The sequence below is a fragment of the Verticillium dahliae genome, genomic scaffold (genome assembly GCF_000150675.1).
Source record: "Verticillium dahliae VdLs.17 supercont1.1 genomic scaffold, whole genome shotgun sequence".
Classification (NCBI taxonomy): Eukaryota; Fungi; Ascomycota; class Sordariomycetes; order Glomerellales; family Plectosphaerellaceae; genus Verticillium; species Verticillium dahliae.
In genome coordinates this window covers 1674090-1694693 of record NW_009276921.1, presented here as the reverse complement: position 1 = coordinate 1694693, position 20604 = coordinate 1674090, and the positions used below count along the sequence as shown (strand labels likewise).

At 56.4% G+C, this 20604-nt stretch overlaps 4 protein-coding genes and 1 non-coding gene across 5 annotated transcripts; 4 read left to right on the top strand and 1 right to left on the bottom strand.

Annotated features, from left to right (window-relative positions):
• Positions 1–723: 723 nt before the first annotated feature.
• VDAG_00514 (ATP-binding cassette transporter abc1) lies at positions 724–5368 on the top strand (the record flags this gene model as incomplete). The annotated part of the gene is made up of 5 exons (XM_009651891.1): positions 724–3358; positions 3417–4312; positions 4364–4621; positions 4670–4985; positions 5040–5368. 5 exons carry the CDS (start codon positions 724–726, stop codon positions 5366–5368), a joined length of 4434 nt encoding a protein of 1477 aa, XP_009650186.1.
• A 727-nt stretch (positions 5369–6095) lies between these two features.
• Positions 6096–7759, top strand: VDAG_00513 (ZIP Zinc transporter; the record flags this gene model as incomplete). The annotated part of the gene is made up of 4 exons (XM_009651890.1): positions 6096–6260; positions 6376–6986; positions 7045–7351; positions 7574–7759. The coding sequence occupies 4 exons, from the start codon at positions 6096–6098 to the stop codon at positions 7757–7759; spliced, it is 1269 nt and encodes a 422-aa protein (XP_009650185.1).
• Positions 7760–13153: 5394 nt separating this feature from the next.
• VDAG_00512 (arrestin) lies at positions 13154–14632 on the top strand (the record flags this gene model as incomplete). Its single annotated transcript, XM_009651889.1, has 1 exon — positions 13154–14632. One exon carries the CDS (start codon positions 13154–13156, stop codon positions 14630–14632), a length of 1479 nt encoding a protein of 492 aa, XP_009650184.1.
• A 2055-nt stretch (positions 14633–16687) lies between these two features.
• On the top strand, positions 16688–16776 carry VDAG_20055. Its single transcript has one exon. It is a non-coding gene; the product is annotated as a tRNA-Tyr (tRNA).
• A 1165-nt stretch (positions 16777–17941) lies between these two features.
• On the bottom strand, positions 17942–19551 carry VDAG_00511 (glucan 1,3-beta-glucosidase; the record flags this gene model as incomplete). Its single annotated transcript, XM_009651888.1, has 1 exon — positions 17942–19551. The coding sequence occupies exon 1, from the start codon at positions 19394–19396 to the stop codon at positions 17942–17944; it is 1455 nt and encodes a 484-aa protein (XP_009650183.1). The 5' UTR covers positions 19397–19551.
• Between the last annotated feature and the right edge of the window lie 1053 nt (positions 19552–20604).

Here is a 20604-nt window from a genome sequence, read left to right as displayed (position 1 = left end):
CGTGGCCGGACCCATAACCCGGGCGTGAGTTGGCCTCACCTGGTACGGGGCCGGCATCGTGTAGCTCCCCCACCCCCACCCGGTCGGGGTTTTCTTCAACAAAAACATTTGGTTCTTCCCGGCCTAGGGACGGTTAGTCTTTTTTTTTTTCAACAAAAGGGAATTCGCCAGCGAAACTATGTTTTTTTTTTGGGGGGGGAGGGGGGCCCACCCGGCACCTGAGAAGCTAGGGTGGACGCGCGAGAGACCGCCCCCCGCGACGCCCAGAAGCCCCACGCTATAGGCACAGACTGCAGCTGTCAACGCCCTGGAAGTCTGCGCCGGGGGACGCCATTCGACCGCTGGGCTTCGGTGAGGCGGCGGGTCGGCAGGGACTGATCCAACTGGACGCAGCGCCCTGCGGCTGCATGCTGCTGGGCCCACCTTCTGATCTCCAGGCAGCCGGGAACTACCCAGACGGGGCAAGGTGAGTGAGCCAAGGTCATTGCTTTCATGATACAAAACTGACCCAGTCTCTCTCACTTCCACCCCCTTCATCACATCAACGTCGATTTTCTGCGACATTGCGATGCCCTCTTTAGCAAGCCGGCTTGCTTTCAATCACCTGCACAAGAATGATACCTGATATTTTACCCGATCGGAGCTTCGTGCTCGCAGCTACCGGGCCTCAATCCTTGCTATCCTCTTCAAGGTGAGTCGTTGGCCATCCTCGGCAGTCTCCAAATGCAACAGCTGCACGTACCTTACTTGAAAAGACGAGGCACTGACGATACCCACCCCCTTAGTATCAACGATGGCCAACTTCCGTGGGTCACCGAAATCTCTCTTTTGGCCGAAGCTGGGCACCTTCAGATTCTGATCGTACTCGTTTCCCTGCTCTGGACCTCATACCGGTTACTCAACCGCCAATACACCAAAAGGATTCGTCATCACCACAGCGCTTCCGCCATCCGATGGAGATGGGAAGCCTGCGCCCTCACCATCCGCGCAACCACCTTCGTTTTCTTGGTCCTCGCTGCAGCCGAAGGCCAGACCAATGCTCTCAATGCCGTTTGTGCGGCATACGCATTGATCTTCGCCTTGTCGAGACTCATCAACGATATGGAATGGCGCCACATCGCCTTGCACCAAACGAATTTTGTTCTCACAGCCACCCTCATCCTCGTCGCGGCATCGGCCATCTTGCCATGCATCGAGGCACGAGAGCCAGCGACGATCGCCTTTCCTCTGAAAGGGGCTGTCATCAGCCTCGCGCTGTCCGTCTTCATCTCTCTCATCACCCCACGCGAGTGGGTTCCCCCCTCTCTCAAGCATGCGCTGCCAAAGGGGGCGGTCGAGACGGATCCCGCCCCTGAGGAGGTTTGCAGCTGGGCCGACTATTTCCTGACCTACGACTGGTTGACACCGTTGATCTGGACAGGTGCTCGCCGCCCTGTCACCATTGACGACCTGCCCAAGCTGGCATGGTACGACGACCCGCTGCTGCTGCTGTCCAAGATCAAGGCGGCCCGGGCCAAGAGCAAAAATACGCTCTGGACCGTGCTTCGCCTCCTGAAAAAGGAGGCTCTCATCATGGCAAGCTGCATCGCCACGGCCTACCTGCTAGAGCTCGTCGCGCCGTTCGCCCTGTACCAGCTGCTTTCCTACCTTGCTGATCCCAAAGGTTCTGTGATACGCCCCTGGGTCTGGCTGCTCCTCATGTTCTGTGGTCCTCTGTCTCGCTCGGTCTGTTTCCAGCAGTATGTCTTCACTTCAACGAGGTTGATCGTGCGCGTCAAGTCCTCCATGACCCAAGAGCTCTATCACAGGGCCATTGCCTCGAAAGATGTCGAGGACGACGTCTTTGCCATTTCTTCCAAGGACAAGAAGGCAAAGCCTGAGGGAAAGACGGGCCAGACATCGAGTTCTACCGGCCGCCTTGCAAACCTCATGGCCGCTGATGTTGACGCCGTCTTCATGTCCCGTGACATAATCATGATCATGATCGGTGTGCCAACAGGAACGTGTGCCTCCATCATTGGCCTCTACAAAATGCTGGGCTGGCCATCCCTCGTCGGAGCCACAGTGCTTTTGCTCGCTTCGCCCTTGTCCATTTTCATCGCCCAGCTTATGGCAAAGACGACGCGTATCGTTCGTCGGGCACAAGACTCGCGCATCTCTCTCGTGTCAGAATATCTCTCCTCAATCCGAGCTGTTAAGTACTTTGCTTGGGAGGATGCTGCCATCAACCGGATTCTGGAGGCTCGTGAAAATGAGCAGCAGCACATGTGGCGAGTGTCCTTGCTCTATGTAGGCCTAGGTCAGGTCACACAACTGATACCGCAGGCTGCTCTGCTGCTCATCTTCTCGCTTCATGTAGCGGTCATGAAGCAGCCACTTACTGCTGCTACAGCCTTTACGACTGTGTACCTCGTAAAGAACATTCGTAAGAATATTACGCAGGCGGGCAGTTTATCTAGGAATGTTACGGCCGCCATGATAGCACTCAATCGTCTCGACAAGTACTTTGAAAGTACAGTGCCAGTCGAACAGTACCCTGAGGGTCCCCTCGCCATGAATCAAGCTACGTTCCGTCGGAATAAGCTGGCGACGTTCGTGCTAAGGGACATCTCCGTCGACTTTGTTGAAGCTGGTCTCAATGTCGTGTCGGGCCAGAGTGGCAGTGGCAAGACGACTCTACTCCTCGCCATCCTCGGCGAGACTGACCGACAGCATGGAACAGTGACTCGCCCCAAAGATGTCGCTTTTGCTTCTCAGACGGCTTGGCTGCAAAACGAGACGATTCAGGATAACATCTTGTTCAACAGTGCTTTTGAACAAGTGCGCTATGATAGAGTCATTGACGCCTGCTGTCTGTCTTTTGACTTGAGCCAGATGGACAAGGGTGACAAGACGGTTGTGGGTGAGAACGGTGCATCCTTGTCCGGTGGCCAAAAGGCAAGAGTCGCCTTGGCGAGGGCTCTCTACTCCAAGGCCCCCCTTCTGCTGCTCGACGACATCTTCTCGGCCCTAGACGCTAAAACGTCGGCCCTGCTTTGGGAGCGTTGTTTCTGCTCCGACATGCTTGACGGAAGAACGACTGTCCTCGTGGCTCAACAGCCTTGGGTAGCGGCTCAGTCTGATTTGTCCATCACCCTGGATAAGGGTGAGGTCGTCAGCACGGAGCAAAATCTTGGCATTGTCAGGCAGCCCGTGGTGGCTTCGCAAGAGGTTGCGTGGGGGAGCAATCTGGGTGAGCCGGAACTCGAGGCCGGGAGTGATGCTTTGAACGACAGGACCCAGACAGCAGATGACCCAGCTGGAAAGAACCTGGTAGCCCAAGAGATGAAGGCTAGCGGCAAGAGTGCCCGTCTTATGTGTAAGTGTCGACATCGACAGTATTGTGACAAGAAATGCAGCCTGCTAATCGTGCCCAGTCTTCAAGTACATGACGTGCTTTGGCAGCCCATTCTACGCGGTTGTGTGCCTTCTGGTTATGCTTTTCATGAACATAGCCTGGCTCGGTAGTTCGCTGTGGCTATCCGTCTGGGTCGAGGCTTATTCCAAACAGGAGGCTGTCGACATTACCTTTTATCTCGGCATCTATGCCGCCTTCACTCTTGCCGAGACGATAAGCTACGCCCTCACGGTTCTTGTATTTGAGAATGGTGCGTGGCACGCCGCAAAGAAGCTGCACCGCGACTTCATCCGTGCCGTCATGCGCGTGTCCTTATCGTGGTATAAAGACGTGCCAGTCGGCCGCATCATCAACCGCTTCTCGCGCGACATGTACTCTGTCGACTCGACCATCTGCTCGCAGCTTCGCAGCTTTCTCGACTGCGGTATGAGCATTCTCTTTCGTCTTGGCGCCATCAGCTCCATTCTGCCCGTCTTCATGCTACCTGCAGCCGCGACGTGCGCCGTCGGCGTTGTTGTGGGCGAGATGTACACGCGCACGGCTGTGACCATCAAGCGCCTGGTTGCGTCGGCGCAGAGCCCCGTCTTCACGCAGTTCTCCGACACGCTGGCTGGTCTCGCTGTCATTCGGGCACGCGACGGCATGGGTGATGTGTTCAGCGAGGCGTTGGCCGAGAGGCTGCGGACATGGTCGCGCGCCGCAGAAGCCAATTACAATTGCAACCGGTGGGTCGCGATGCGAGTGGACGTAATCACGGCGCTCGTGGGCCTCACGGCGGGCATCATTGCTGTGTCCAAGGCGGGGATCGTGGCGGCTGGCCTCGTAGGCTTTTCCTTGACCAACGCAACGGGGTTGAGTCAGACCATCCTGCACCTTGTGCGCAGCATGAACGACCTCGAGGTCGAGATGCAGAGTGTCAGTTTGTCCTGTTCTTCAGCATGGAACGTTAGCTAACTTCTTTTCTAGTTTGCCAGGGTACGCGAGTATGCTGGGCTTGAGCCAGAAGAAAAGTCGGACAAGTCGTACGCTGAAGAGGGTCAGTATGCAGACGACGATGAGCATGTCATTCCCCGGCACTGGCCTGCGACGGGCAAGATCGAGTTTCGCAACGTGACGATCCGATATGACCTCGAAGGACCCGACATTTTGACCAATGTCAATTTGAAGTTCAACGCCGGAGAAAGGGTGGCCATTGTTGGGAGGACAGGCTCCGGGAAGAGCACGGTATGATCCAACAATACTTCTCATGTAATTCGAGACTGACTGTCACAGTTGGTCCTGTCCTTGCTGCGGTTTACGCACATCGTATCGGGTGAAATTCTCTACGACGGCATGGACATCACAAAGACGCCGCGCCGTAGGCTGCGCGAAGCCCTCACCATCATCCCACAGGAGGCAGTGCTCTTCAACGGCACCGTAGAGTCGAACCTCGACCCGACCGGCAACATGGAAGAGGAAACCCTGGCCAAGGTGCTTCAATCATGTCGAGACATTGCCTCCTTCCAGAACCAGGCCAATGGCGCTCTCGAGGCAGACGGAAATGCACCGACGGCTGGCATTGCGCTCTCGACGCAGGTTACCGCCAAAGGTGAGAACTTCTCGCACGGCCAGCGGCAGGTGCTCTCTCTATGTAGGGCGCTAGTCCGCAAGAGCCGGTTGATGCTTCTGGACGAGGCGACGGCGAGCATGGACTACGAGACGGACAGGGGAATCCAAGAAGCGCTGCGCAGGGAGCTCGATGAAGCGGGCGGAGATAGGACACTCGTGACGATAGCGCACCGGCTCAGAACGATCATTGATTATGACACGGTCGTCGTCATGGCTGGAGGGAGGGTTGTCGAGGTGGGCAGGCCGAAGGAATTGTATGCGAGGGCCGGGGTGTTCTATGACATGGTCTACCACAGTGGCGAAGGGGAGGAGCTGAAGGAGATGTTGAGAGGGGACGGCGAGTCGTCCGAGGTGTCTTCCTGACGCTGCGGGATGGCCATCATGGTCCCCGGGCGAGCGAGGCTAGAATGAGGATTGTGTTCAGCCCATGCACTTGGCAGTAGCCACCTGTCTAGGTAGGTAAGGTACTTTACTTATTGATAGACTTGTATGGTAGTGGGCCCCTAATTGGGACGTCCGGGTTCTCTCCGTGCCCAGAGGGGTGGTATAACAGGCTGGCGGACCCCTCTTACTGGCCAGTTGTAGAAACTCAAGTGTGTTCCTCTTGCTTCGGGAGTGAACATTCACATCCTTGGTTGCCTCTGCCGTTTCAGCATCGCCAACAGCTTCAATTTCATCAACATTGGGAAGTCACCCGCAAGATGGCCCGTTCCTGGGCAATGACCGCCGGTGGGGGGTCGGCTTATCGGTCTACGAGACTTGGCCGGTGTTTCCCCGCGATCCGCCCCCACCGCCCACCGCTCCTGCCCTATCTGATTGTATAATCTGGCCCGTGCTTTCTTGAAAGTTAATGGCCAAGTGGACACGATATACCGCGATCGTCCGTCAAGTCGCGTTGACGGGCTCTACTACATCCCCGACTTCTCGAAAGAGCTTCGTACTTCGAGCGCAGAGACCTTCATTGTCTAGGTACTTAGGCATATTGACCATTCCTCTCGACGCGTGTAGTCAAGCCTCACCCGGCACATCTGTCACGCCTGTTCTTGTTCTCCTTCCCAGTTTGGAACTCTGACCTTCGCCATCGCCAACAATGGCTACCCGTTCCCTCAAACCAGTCCTGTGTGGCTTGGTCCTCGCCTTTGCGCTGCACGCTGGCATTGCTGCTGCTTCGTCGGCCTACGACAAGGGCGATCCTCTTTTCAATGCCCAAGTCCTCGAGAACCTGAGCCTCGAGGAGTTTGACGGTGAGCTTCAGGTAGGAAATGCCCCCTAGGCATCACCTCTCCACTTTGAACTGCAATGTTGCCCCTGAACACAAGTTCAATACATTTGGAGTCGGGTTCGCAGACGACAACTAACACAGCTACTAGCAATGCCCCATCGTTGCCTCTCTCTCGGGCGCAAAGGCCGCGCACTTTTCCTCGCAGACGTCGTCCTTCCTCTCTCGCGCCTTCGCCGTGCTCTTCCCCGCTGAGCGCCCCGCCATCAATGCCCTCCTTGCCACCCTCTACATCTCTGGCCCCCCGAACCTGCTGCTGGCCCTCTGCCCTCCCGATATCGATCCGGCTTCGCTCTCTGTCATGGTTGCCTTTGCCGTCGGCGGTCTCCTCGGCGATACTCTCTTCCACCTGCTACCCGAGATCTTTCTCGGCGAGGACGAGCCCGACAAGGCGCGCTTTGTGCTGGTCGAGCCCCAGCGTAATCTTCTTCTCGGTGTCGCCATTCTTGTGGGCTTCATGACCTTTGTCGCCATGGACAAGGGCCTTCGGATCGCAACCGGCGGCGCCGGACACGACCACGGCCACGGACACTCGCACGGCGAGGCCGAAGAGGTTGTCGCCGAGGCCGTCAGCTCTGCGCTCGACAAGGCGGACGGCAAGGCCAAGAACCGCAAGGCTAAGAAGGGCGAGGTTGCCGTCATCAAGCCCGCTGAGAAGGAGATTAATGCCAGTGTCAAGCTGGGTGGGTACCTGAACCTCATGTAAGTGCACCAAATCTTCTTCGTCTCTTGTGCGTGTCAAGATATCTGACGTGAATAGCGCCGATTTCACGCACAATATCACCGATGGTCTTGCCATGTCGGCCAGCTTCTACGCATCGCCCACTATTGGCGCCACAACGACGGTGGCCGTCTTCTTCCACGAGATCCCCCATGAGGTTGGCGACTTTGCGCTGCTCGTGCAGTCTGGTTTCAGCAAGCGTGCTGCCATGGGCGCGCAGTTCGTTACGGCTCTCGGCGCGCTGCTGGGCACCCTTATTGGGATTGCTGTGCAGGAGCTCGGTGGTGGAGCCGGTGACGAGGGCGGACCGATGGGACGAAACGGCGGTATCTGGGGCACCAGCCTTGTAAGTGGTTCATTTTTTTTGCTCGTTCTTATGTCACCCCGATGTGGCGCAAGAGTCTTGTTTGTTTTGTTCCTGCGCATCCGATTTACCCAGCTTCCTATTTGCGCCGGTTGCATACAGGCGTCCGACTGTACCCCTATCAAGCTGCCTCTTTATCCCTCGTGCATATGTCGCCCCGCCTTGAGTTTCAACCGACCCGCGGCTGACTTTTTGACTTCACAGAGCTGGGGTGACCTGTTGCTGCCGTTCACGGCTGGCACGTTCCTCTACGTCGGTACGGTGGCTGTCATTCCTGAGCTGCTGGAGACGGGTCCCAACAAGGCCCAGGAGCTGAAGAAGACGGTCGTGCAGTTTGCAGCGATTGCTCTGGGAGCAGGCATCATGCTGTTCATCTCGTGGCACGACTAGAGTGCCGGAGGCTAGTAGCACGGATTGACTTCACAGTACAAGCATTTCGTTCGTTCAAGGAACGGGTTTCCATGTGGTAGAACAAAAAGTTACATAGAAGAAGTCTGGCCTCAAGAGCAGGGCTAGGCTGAGACAGACTGGCCGACCGGCCGGCCGAAGTGAACGACACGAAACTATGAACAAGCCTCAACAGCGCTCGCTTCACGGTCCCGAATGTGATGGGTGCTGACGAATAGTGATGGTGGAGGGACCATGCCTCTGGCGTGCATGCATGCAGCACCGATTTTTCAAAACTCATCCTGTTTACCCAGGCGGCGGGTTCGCGGCAAGGGACCCTTCCTGCCCCCTGCCCGGCCCCCTCGCTCGTCACACCTCCTCGGGATGCCACGCGGGGCCCCGAAAGTTGGGGAACAGCGTTGCACATGCACCTGTGCAAAGGCCATAGCTCAGCCGCTCCCCCTCCCCAAAGAGGCGTCGAATAGAGTCACGCCGAACCGAAAAGAGACCCATCACATTCACCTAATCATTCAGCGGCCGCCGAAACCGTTGCGGGCGCCGACGCCGGCTGCGGCAACGTTTCCCGCCGTCGTCCAGCTCTCTGCTGGGTGGCTTATTCGTGGCTTGCATCAGGCAAAAGGGGGGGCGTGCTTGGAGCTGGAGAGCGGGAGAGTGAGTGAATGGCCGGCCGCTCGCTGTCCAGATTGAGCGACCATTTGACGCGCGTAGCAAAGTCAAACACCAACGAGGTAGTAAAGTCAAACATCAACGAGGCGTCGTGTGAAACGGAGAAAGCGCGTGGGAGGAAAACAAGTGTAGAGCTTGCATTCGACGTGGGCATCTGACAAAGTCACAGTACTTCGAAGACCTCGCGGCATGAGAGAGAGGCTTCCCGTCCCCTGCAGAGCGGAGCCAAGTTGCCGGGTGTCATTTAAAACGCATCAGTCTTACACACATGTAGTTGTGTTACCCTCGACCTCGTCTCGTGTACAGTCTGTATGGACGGAAATGCGTCAAGCTGAGTGAGGCGCAAATGGCGTCTTACTGCTTCGTAATCCCACTCGTGACGCCCAAGGCGGGGCGCAAGGAAAGGGGAGAAAACACCACAGGCTAGACACTGTGGCTTGGGTTGAGTCACTGAGCGAGAGGGCCAAGAGTGAGGTCAAAAGGCGCGAAGGGGGGACTCAGAGGGCAGGATTACCAATCTGCTCGTGTGAATAATCCAGCGAGGCGGCTGTTTTGGGGGGTTGGTGTTTTAGCAGCCTCGATGACACCACTGGGGAGACTCAGCTGGCCTGAGCTGATCTGGTCAGACAAACCCCCATCAGGTTGACATGTCGTCCGAAGGGCGGACGCTTGGGCCAGGTGACAAGACTGATGCAGCGCTGTCGCTCTCCCGCCTGGGCGCCTTGGAATCCGTGACCCCCTTCCGAAGCACGCCCTGTGACGAGTCTTTCTTCTGCCCAGCGTGATTGACAGCTACTGGTGGTGCCAGACAACAGCAGGCTCCCTGCCGATGTCGGCGCTCCGAGGGTCGGACGTCGGGGGTGTTGTCGAACACGCACCTACCTAGGGAAAGGCGCATTTGACGATAGTCTCCATTTTCGCTTCCTCGATCTGCTTTGAGTGGAATATGGGGTTGGTCCTGGGGGAAGGAGGCGGGTACGCGGGATGGTAGGACGGAGTTTCAGCGGAGATGAGCATGTTTCTTGCCATGGTGCTCTCTTGTGGCGTGAGCTACTGAAGCAAACGAAGTGGATGGGATGGTGATGCTTTCAGAGCACCGTCAAGCCGTCGAAGCCATCTGGCGCTGCTGACTCACCCTAGGTATCGTGGTGGGCAACTGCCTACCCTACATGTACCTACCTAGACAGGCAAGACAGGTAGGCGTGGTGCAGCAGGCATCCTGGCGCTGGCAGGGCAGTACAGCAGCTGGCACTTACTCCTGATCGGCGGCAGCTGGCACTACCTACAAGTACCTCTAGACTGAAGAGCCATTGGGGCAATCCTCCAAGTTGAGGCGCACATCAGATCAGTGAAAGTAGGCGTCAATCGCACCAAGGCTTGGTCTCCCGTCGGCCGAAAGTGGGCACCCCTCCAGTACCTGTCTCTGAACCTCCAAAGATGGAGAACAGCCTGACGAGAAAATCCAGAGTGCAGAAGAAAAAAATACTTCCCAGGGATGACGACACAGAATTTTTCTTGAACATTCAAGGCCACATGCCCACACCAGCAAAGCTTGAGACCCCCGTTTGGTCCAAACATGCAGCCGGTCTGGCCACGCAATGTCGTAAGGGGATCCACGGCGCGCGGCTCAAAATGGAGACACAGGCAGCCAAAGAGGACCCGCTTGCTTCCGCTGCGCGATGCTTCCAAGATCGTTCTACTGCACACAAAGTAGAAACCGGGAATAAAGAGGCATCTCACGACACCATTACTTTGATGCACGACTTAAGATGGAGAGCCGCAAGCGCGCCGGCCCCCCCCCCCAGAGAGCCATATCCCGAGAAGACGTGCGCAGCGCCGAGCATGTCGTCGGGCGAGGGTGCGTGGCGTGGCGTGTGGTGCGCATCGCGAAGCGTGACATCGTGGTTGTTTGACATGGTAGCATCATTCTGGAAGAAAATGAGGTAAAGAAATCCGCTTGACATAGAAGGGTCCACGAAACATGGCGGCTCATGCCATCGTTTGAGGGCATGCTACAGTAAACAGGTGGAGGCTCCTCAGAATGCATCGTGCAGCATCGTGCATTGAGCGCAGCATCGTGATGAAAAGCTAGACTGCGTACCATGTAATAAGTAAACAAGCGAGGAGAGAAGAAAATTCTCTTCAGACGTGACCTTGATTCGGCCAGTGGCCAACCGGACAGGACCTTGTAGCAAAATTACTGGCGCATCGTGGTGTCATGGGCACCGCAGGCGGATGGATCTCATTAGACATGTATTCTTCCCCTTACGTAGAAACCTGGCGAGGCCGACGATGGTTGCCCCCCTGGCGACCCCCCTCCCCCCGTGCGACCCGTGTGGTGGTGCCGGCGGGTGGCTGGCCGGAGCGGAAAAAAGGGTGAAAATTTTCCCAGGGGCCCTGAACACCACTAGGCACAGCGCTTAAGGGCCCCCTCGACAGTGTACGTTAGGCGCACGCGGGAAGCCGACGTGGCCCCGTCTGCGGACCGTGTACGTTAAGGCGACCCGAGCAGATGGATCCCCACCCAACCCGCCCAGGTCCGCGCGCATCACTTAACGGCAAGGCGCCGTGTGGCCGGATGGATACCATTAGACACGAGAACCGTGTACGTTAGGCGCAGCCGGGCACGAGGTGGTCCTTCGGAAACCATCGATGGCGGAAGGGAGGGGCAGTTTCACCGTCTCTTGCAAAGTAGAGATACTTGGTCTACCTTGGCTGGATTGCTCGTTGAAATTGGTGTCGGTGTCATCGAGAGCTTGCGACGGCGCGGAGATGCATCTTTTGCTGGGGGGGATGGGATGGTGGTGGTTCATTGCTGTTTTGGGCCATGTGTGCTTGGAGTTGTTGCTTGGGGCTGTCGATGACTTGGACCAACGCAAAAGCACTACAGGAAGAGGAAAGGGTTGAAAGAGGCAAGGTCGGCTTTCGGTGCCGTTGTCTGCTGCTCTCGGTATGTGCTGTCGGGACGGTCTCCTGTTGGCTGTTTCGATCTGCAATCAGTCAGTCACTCGCTGCCCAGCCAGGCAAACAGCACCAGTGGACGTGCATGGCCACCGGAGAGGGGGGGTTCTGTAATGGACAGACGTGGCCAGCTGATGCCACACACAATCCTGGCATCTGGCGACGGCTTCTGCCAAGTGGGCCTGTAACCCAAATTCCGTCATGACGTTGGATCCATCCATTCACTTGAGGATCGTAAGACGTGCTCGCGAGCACCCGTCAGAAGTCAAGGGTTCTTCATCGAGCCGTCGTGAGCCGGTCAAACCCAAGTCAGGGGCCACTCTTCACAGTGAAGTGTAAGAGTCAGAAACTTGCCGCTGGTATGACCAGGTTTGTGGTCCTCAAGGTGGATGAGCAAATGCGACGAGTTGAATGTGGGTTTCTCACGCCTTGTGATGACAAGATGGCGCTAGCCTTGAGTGCTGGCTGCCATTGAACGTGGCGTGCGCCTTTCGACGGTAGCTCACCGACAGGGCCTACCTAATAATGGAACCAACGTGAATGAAGGAGACGGGCGTCTATGCCGCTGTGGAAGAACATGGTTCGTTTGTTGGTCAACCAATCCACAAACAATGAGTTCTGACAAGCTTCTGTTGCTCGCAGTGGAGGTCCAGGTGCAGACAGAGGGGCAGCATCGGTTTGTGAGACCCATCAGCCATCAGGGAGACGAGAGCCAAGCAGGATCTGGAGGCAGCTGCTACGGGTACTAGTTGGGAGGCGCTTTCAGCACAGTCACAGCGCCCCCGCGCGCTGTCGGGAAGTGTCAACCTACCTACCTTACCTACCTTGACCTGCCCTGCCCTGCCAGAGATTGAATTGAATTGGTGTGGACGGTCGAAGGTCCGGAGGTCGGCGTCTCCACTCGCAGTACAAGCGAAGACAAGGTGGGGATATGGGACCCACCCTCCGGAACGAGTCACAGGCGCAGGGCGTGCTGGACATGCAACACTGGCAAATGCACTACGGCAGCTCCACCTCCATCTCATCCCAGGGCCAAGCCCATCCCTCATCACCCACCCACTCGATCGCTCCTACCCATCCACATCCACTTCGAGCCGGGTCTGTGCAAGTGCGAAGGGCAGGCCCAAGAAGCAGGAAGACGGCGGAGGTACTCCTGCCATGTACAGGTACCAACGAGGTGTGCGTCCAGCCCCTGCCCGCCAGACGGCAGGCACGCCCTGCCAGTACTCGGTCCTCAGTACTCGGTGCCCCTTGGCCATGGCCCACAGCAGTTCGTCCATGCCCCCAAACAAGCCATGACACCCATGGGCCATGACACCCATGGGGCACCATCGAAAGGTAGTTAAAGAAGCTTCTCCTCCTCCCCGTCCGTCGATCATGGGTTGGCAGCCATTATCCTCCTTCTCTCAGGCAAGCACGTCTTCACTTGCTTTCAAATCATCTCTTGCATTGTCATCAAGTCGATATTGTCATCAACTCCACATGACGCCCTGCCCATCACAACATCACCAACCACAACAGCTACCACTTCCATAAAGAGCATCACTTGGGAAGCCTACTAGATCGTCTAGACAGGCTCTCCCACACCATCACCAGCCTGCCTCCAGTCCATCGACTGAGCTGCCCGTTGCCTACTCAGCTCACTGACACCCCTTTCAAGTCAAGGGGTCTCGTCGTGGTCCAAGGCATCTGAGAGAACCAAGCACTCCAACCGTCGTCACTTAGCCCATTGTCACCAACACCGCCAACATGTCCTCCGTCAGCGACATCAGCTCTGTCTTCGGCTCTTTCGCCCGCCCTCCCATCCCCAAGGGCCCCAGCATCGAGATCAAGCTGGACAACCACTACAACTCCAAGGTCTACTCTTCCGGCTCCCCGGTGGCTGGCGAGGTCACCATCACCCCCTGGAAGGACACCCGTTTCGACTTTGTCTCCATCATCCTCATCGGTCACTCGCGCACCCGCCTCGACGCTGCGCAGATCGCCCAGCACTCCTCGCACACCTTCCTCAAGCTCAACATGCCCATTCCCGCCTCGGCCTACCCCGTGCCCCGCGTCTTCGAGGCTGGCCACAAGTACAGCATTCCCTTCAACTTCGTCATTCCTCACCATCTGACCTTGAGCGCCTGCAACCACCCGAAGCAGTCGGATGCTGTCTATGACCAGCACATGCGTCTGCCCGCCTCGATGGGTGCCTGGGGCAAGGACGACATGTCGCCGCAGATGGCGCGCGTCGAGTACATAGTCAAGGCCCGCGTCGCCGAGATGCCTGAGCTTGGTGGCCGTCCGATCAAAGTGATGGAGGATCACTACCACATCAACGTGCTCCCCATTTCCCCCGAAGACCCCCCTCTGAACATCACGTCTGAGGACAAGGGCTATCGCCTCACCAAGGCCAAGACGCTCCGAAAGAACATTTTCACGGCCAAGCAGGGCCGCATCATCGCCAATGCCATTCAGCCTCCCGCCATCCGCCTCGGCGCCGACGGCCGTACTGCCTCGGAGACATCTGTCACGGTTAACCTGACTTTCGAGCCCACATCGCCCGAGATTGTGCCTCCCAACGCCAGCCACGTCTCGGCCAAGGTCCACGCGGTCACATGGTTCAGCGCTGCGCCCATCTCCAACTTGCCCAACATGGGCGACGCTCGCCATAGCTACGCGGCGCTGCCTCAGCTGAGCTACTCGACATCTGTGTCACTCTTCTCGGATGATCTCGAGAAGACCCAGTGGCAGATTCGCGCCACGAACCCGTCGCGCCGCGACTCTGGCTACTCCAGCGAGGGCCAGCCCGACAGCAACTCGGACTCGGACCAGCCGTCGAGCCGTCGCAGCAGCAAGTCGGCGGCTTCAGGCAAGGCACCCATCTTCCATGAGACGGCACTTCACATTCCCGTGCGCATTCCCACCGGACGCAAGCTCTTCCTCCCCACCTTCCACAGCTGCCTCATCTCTCGCACCTACACCCTGCAAGTCGGCGTCACGGTTGGCGACGCCAAGCTCAACCTATCGGTGCCTCTTCAGGTCATTGTTGAGCCCACGGCCGACCAGATGATGCAGGCTACCGGCCTCCCCAGCTTTGACGCTGTCATGGCCCTGCAGGAAGCAGCGGACGCCGATGAGCTTCTCCGTGGCCGCGTCATGCGCCAGCCGGACCCTGATTTCCAGGAGACGAGCGTACTTCCTGGTTACGGCGATTTCCTGGTCAGCAGGGCTGTCCACGCCTGATCTCTAGGAGGGCCTAACAGGCCTCGACATGAATTTCCTAAGCCTTCCTAGGCTTTTTTTTTTTCTTTTTTTTTTCTTTTTTTTTTTCTGCCACATGTTCATCTATCTTTTTTCTCTCATTTATTTTTCACGATATAGAGTTGGATACCTACTGCAGTCAAAGAGTACTAGCATGGCGTTTTGGGATGACGAACGAAATACCCGTCTGTTCTGGCATAAAATGGTTGATAGTTTGAGATGAGCTGCAATTTTTGGGCCACACACGCACGCATACACATACATAACATAATATGACAAAATAATTGGACAACATCTCAGGCTCGTCATGCTGGCTCGCGTCTCTGTGCGAACGATGACTATCACAAGGTCAAGATGGGGCGGTCCATCTGGGCGGGTCAGACGGATGACCAAGGATGCCAGCTGTTGCTTCAGCCAGCCTCATGGTTTCGCCGATCAGTTCTAGACCCTCTGGCTGTAACAGTAGCTACGGCATCTGAGATCATCATGACTCCCCGTGATTTGTGCACCTCGTTCACAGGCCACGCTAGGAACCCCCAGCAGCAGACAACAATGGCCATGTAGCAAATGTAAGGGTACATGCTTCACGCGTAGCCTTACGCGATTGAACCCACAGGTCAAACGTAAGTGTCTGACGGAAGCGCGGAGAGGGAAGCTGACGCATTCAAACGTGGCTGTCTCCGTCTCGAGATGCTGGGTGGAGCGAGATGCAGCCAATGATGATGATAGCACGAAGCTTGTCAGTATACCCAAGTTAGGTAGGGGTGTAAGGGGCCTACGTATCGAGAAGATGAGCCTCCCAGGGCGATCGTTCTCGATGGGCCCGACGTCGACAGGGTACGTGCGCTCGATGGGGCGCCCGGCAGTTGGCGGCGCTAATGAGTCTTGGCGGGCTGCGGGTACTGGCCTCATCATGGGCGTTACGTCGAAGTGCGTCTTGGAGTCGTGCGACCTCTCTGAAATGGTCCGTTGAGAAGAGTGCCTGTTTTGCCGAACACAGAGTCACCCGGACGAACACCACTTTCGGAATCTGAATCTAGCGTCAGGGAAGGAACACAGGTTCAGAACGAGAGTGAAGGAAAGAAAAAATCTTCCATTATGTTGAGTGTGCTATAGAAGGGGTGTTGAGGATGCTTATTACCTAGGTTTCAATGCCGGTTGCGGGTTTCCGCCTGCTGGTCGCGGATGTTTGGTGCGGGCCGGCAGCCAGCCAGCCAGCCAGCTCGGGATGGCGACATGGTGATTGGAAGGTATAGCGCTGCGCCGTTTGGGTTCGTCAGGTCCTTATTTATTTTGCCCCTCCCAACCTTTGCGAGACGTGTTCCAGATAAGACCCAGGGTCTCCGCTGATCTGCAGGGACGAGCGTCGTGAACCTGTCTGTGCCTGGCGTTGACACATTGGGTTTGAAACATTGTCTCGAGGAAGCACGACGGGCAGGTGACGACGGGGCTGATCTTTGGTTCTGGACCTTCTCAGATGTAGATGGAGAGTCCGCCGTCAGATCATGGCATGGCTGTTTAAGCTCTGCGCAGGATAATCACATCGGGCCTACTGCTGCTTGCCTTGGTCGGTCTGTTATCTCCTGGTTGGCGATAATGACATGACAAGCACAGGAGATCACTGGGAACGTTTCGCTCAATCTTGTTAATAACTTGGCGAGACGTGACGTCTGCCTATGTTCAATTCAGGTACCTAAGGTAGCCATAAAAAGTGCCTAGCCACGACACGGATGCAGTCTACCAAGGTACCTCGCAGGGTAGAGCCCATACGATCGCGTGCGCTACCGAGGAGAGTCGCCGCAAATTTATTTGCACGCATTACCTTAGTCTTTCGAAACAGGAACCAACAAGCCGTGCACCTATTTTCGACTCATTTTCTTGACCTCCTCCAACAACTGTAAGGAGTGATACTTGTGTGACCAGTCTCTTGACCCACTCACTGTGACGCCCCACAGCCTCTACCACAACGGGGCAAAATCCTAGCCGGTGCAAAAATGCCTCATATATTACACAGCCCACCCAGTTTTCCAACAACAACTCCCTGTGGTGTAGTTGGCTATCACGTTCGACTGTAATTGTCATCGATTTCCATCGAAAGGTCACCGGCTCGATTCCGGTCGGGGAGATCACCACAAGAAGCTCAGCTTCCCTCTCTTTTTTTCTTTTTTTCCTCTGCATCCTGCACGGGACCTGACCCTCTGGGTGAACCTGCAGAACGTGTTCCATGCTCGGCACATCGCGTGACACTCGATGTGTTCAACAGATCCAGGTTGTGATACTATGCTTGACGTACTCGGTGACTATGCGTGCGCAAAGCACTCGTCCTGCACCTGCCTTTCTTCTCAAATCACAAAGTCCCTTCAGGGTATGAACATTTGGGCGTCTTTTCACTCATGGTTTGCCGTCTCGTAACCTGCATCGCCCTTCAGATCGCGTCTTACTGCCATTTGATGCATGGGGGAAGCAGAGAAACTGCCAGAGTGGCCCGTGGACAGGCGCCAGGCCTCGGTCTTCTCGTCCCAAGTTTCAAAATGCCATGGTATACATCATCAACAACGCATCACTGGCCGGTTCATGCCTCGCCATGTGACCCGTTTCTTCGCATCTTGCAGACTCTTCAGCCCCTGTAGATCCCACTTGGCCGTCTGTCCGTCCGCATAAAACAGATGGACAGCATGTGAAATGAACAGGGAGCCTTGAATCAGACACCTTCGCGGCTCTTTCTGGAATGATAGTAACTACAATGTTCTCGTCAATAGCCACGCCAGAGGCACTCCTCCAAAGAGCCGAACAACTGCCCAGCCTGGCATGGACACTGTCGATGGTGCAAAATGCTGATACCTCCAAGCGTCACCTCCTCTTACTAACAAGTCGGTCATCGAGATTCATGATGAACGAAAGCGAATCAAATGTCTGCAATCAATGACTGAATTGGTCATGTATTATCAAACGAGGGCACGTATGTCCTATGAATTTATATGTACGATGGCCCCGAAACCCCAAAACAAGTCATCCATTCGTAAGGAGCGTAAAAGAGGGCTTGTGCCCCCTCAATAGGTAGGTCATGTGTGGCAAATAAAGATCTAACGTAATACAAGGGGCTCAAGTCGATGCGCCCAGATGTGTGAAAGCCGTGTGCCAATATCGGTCCCGTGGCTTTCCAATGCACAGGATACATACAAGAAGCCCGTCTATCCTCTTAAACTTCGTCGTAATGCCTGGCAAAAATGCTGGCGGAAAAGGTGAATGAGTGTACGGATGAGAAGTGGGTGCGTGGAGATCATTCCTCGCTCAGAAGAGGGCAATAGCCAGAGCAGCTGCGAGGACAATGGCGCTGAACGACATTGACGAAGCACTACCAGGAGCAACCTCGACAGGCTCGGTTGAAGTGGGCTCGGGTGCAGGGACAGTCTCGTTGGCAGCATGAGTGGGAATGGCGGAAGCGTGGGTGAGGGTGGTAGATCCCACGAGAGTGGTCTCGATGTGGACCGACGACAGCGCGCTGGCAGTGGGTGCCGGCACGGGGACGGGGACGGGGGCGCCATCGGAGGGTACCCCGCCGTTGTCATCACCATCGTGGTCATCAGACGAATCCGAGGGAATGGGGACAGGTGCAGCCTCGCTCGTCTCGCCAGGAGCAGGACCAACAGTGTGCTCATCCTCGTCACCCTGTACGGGTTCGCCGGGGATGGGGGCGACGACGGTCGTCGTCGGTACTGGGACAATGGCGGTGGCAATCGATTCAGTAATAGAGATGGCGGTCGTGGCCCGAACCGTGGACGATGAAGAAGTAGAGCCAGCGGCGTCACAAGACAGATCGTACAGGGGCTGGGTGGTCAGATCAGGGCCGATGACACCGAAGCTCGGGTTGGGGGTTCCAGGACTGTTGCGGAACGAGTACCACCAGGTGTTGGTCTCGCCAAACAACGGGCAGCCGACTTCCTGGTAAAAGATCTCGGCGTTTTCGGGCGAGGGGACAGCGTTGCCAACAGTGTCGCCGCTCGTGGGCCAGCCGGTCTCGGTAATCCAAATGGGCTTGCTGCCGACGGCGTTACGGGTGCGCTGGAGAGCACGGTCGAAGAGAGCCTTGCCGTTGGAGATGTCGTTGTCCTGGGTTTCCTCAAAGTATGCGTAAGCGTCGAAGCCAATCCAATCGGACGCATCAATGACGGCCTGGTTACTGCTGTTGTCCCAAGCATTCCAGGTGTCGACGTGGCCTAGAGGGTAGGCGGCAAAAGAAGTGCCCTCGATGACATCCCGGACCTGATTGAAGTAATCTACAAGAGTGTTGGGGTTGGCGCCCGGGTTCTCGTTGGCAGCGATGCCAGTGGGCGAGTTGCGGTACAGGTCCTCGCTGCCGACGGAAATACCGGCAACCAGGCCATCGAGCTGATCGCCATACTCTTCAATGGTACGGCGGAGGGCAGCAATCTCGTTACTGAAAGCCTCTGAGCCGGCGGACGCCCACAGACCGAGCAGGAGGCTGGTGCGGGTGTCAATGGCGGCTTGGATAGCAGCGATGGGGTCGTTGGTCGTGCCGGCCTGCACCATGGTGTACAGACGGGCACTGTTGAATGCTCCGTTGGTACCCTCGAGATTCTGGGCTGTCTCGAATTCGTCGGTGAAATCCTGGAGAGACTTGGGTCGACCATCCGTGAAGACGTTGCCATAGTTGAAGCCTTGGAAGGCAGCTTGAGCCGACTGAACGGCAGCCAAGAGGGCCGCACCGCTTGTGAAGGAACGCATGATGGGGAGTTTTGCGTAGTTCGAAGCTAGCGTCAGCTTCTGATGTGTTGTAGAAGTGCGGTAGTGTCTGTGATGGGGAGGACCGTGAGGTCTGAAAGTTATCTATCACTGCTCGAACGAGAGACGACAGTGAAATCTGAAACAGGCAAGAGAACTGTCCAGAAATTGGTGGGCAGTCTATGAGGGGATGCAAAGGTGAATAAATGCAAGAAATGATAGGATCAGAATCTGGAAGGCGGGAGGATGCTGTCAATGGGCAGAGCACGAAAATAAGAACATCCGGATGACGAAGCCCCAACCAAGGTGGATGGATCCAGCGGAAGTTGACAGAGCCGGGGAAAACAGCTCTCTCGCCAAGAGCCCGCTTGCCGCCATCGCGTATAGTTCAAGCCTGGGCAGTCTTGGTGACCTTGGTGACCTCGATCCTTAGCTGGTTGGAAGGGCATGGGGGCGATGATCAACTGGATGTGGTGCTTCAATGCAGCTCCAAGTCGTTTGTACGGCTTGACGGACACGAGAGAAGTGGCAAAGAGCGACCCCACCCATCCCACCATCTCCATATCGCCCCATCGGTCGAAGCCCCCAAAACAACCTTGGATGGCCAAGAAAAGGCATTGCCCCTTGTTGCTGTGCTGTTGGGGCGAAACATTGACCCAATGGGAGCAAGACGGGTAGGGCACCCTTGCGTTGTCTCTACCAGAGAGCCCAAGAATCGGCGGAGAAGCCGTCCATAGCTCGACCGCAGACGTACTGCGCTGGGAATACGATATCATACAGCCATGTCGTCATTTGTCTGGACAAATAGACCTCCCCCGCATCAGGTCAAGAATCACTATTGAAAGCTCGCCGAGTTTTGACGTTATGAGAGCGAGAACGAGAGCCAAGTGATGCCTGATGCTTCATGAGCTCGACTGATTTGTGGCATGTTTGCCGACTCGAATGAGCGCGAGGTCCGACATTGCGTGAGCAACGGGTAAAACTCCTTGTGCCTGTTGACTTACCAGATCCGGCCTGCCACGCAATTCATCTGTCATGCAGGTACAATAGCGGCTGAACAGACTTTTCCTGGAGGCCGACTCGTCGGCTTGGTCTCTGCGCCAAAGTCGACACTAGAAGATTGTCGAATGGCGATGAATTCACCGGCAGACCATCGCGCCTATTACAGACAATCAGACAACACATAGGCTCCCGGTACATCCGTTAGCCAT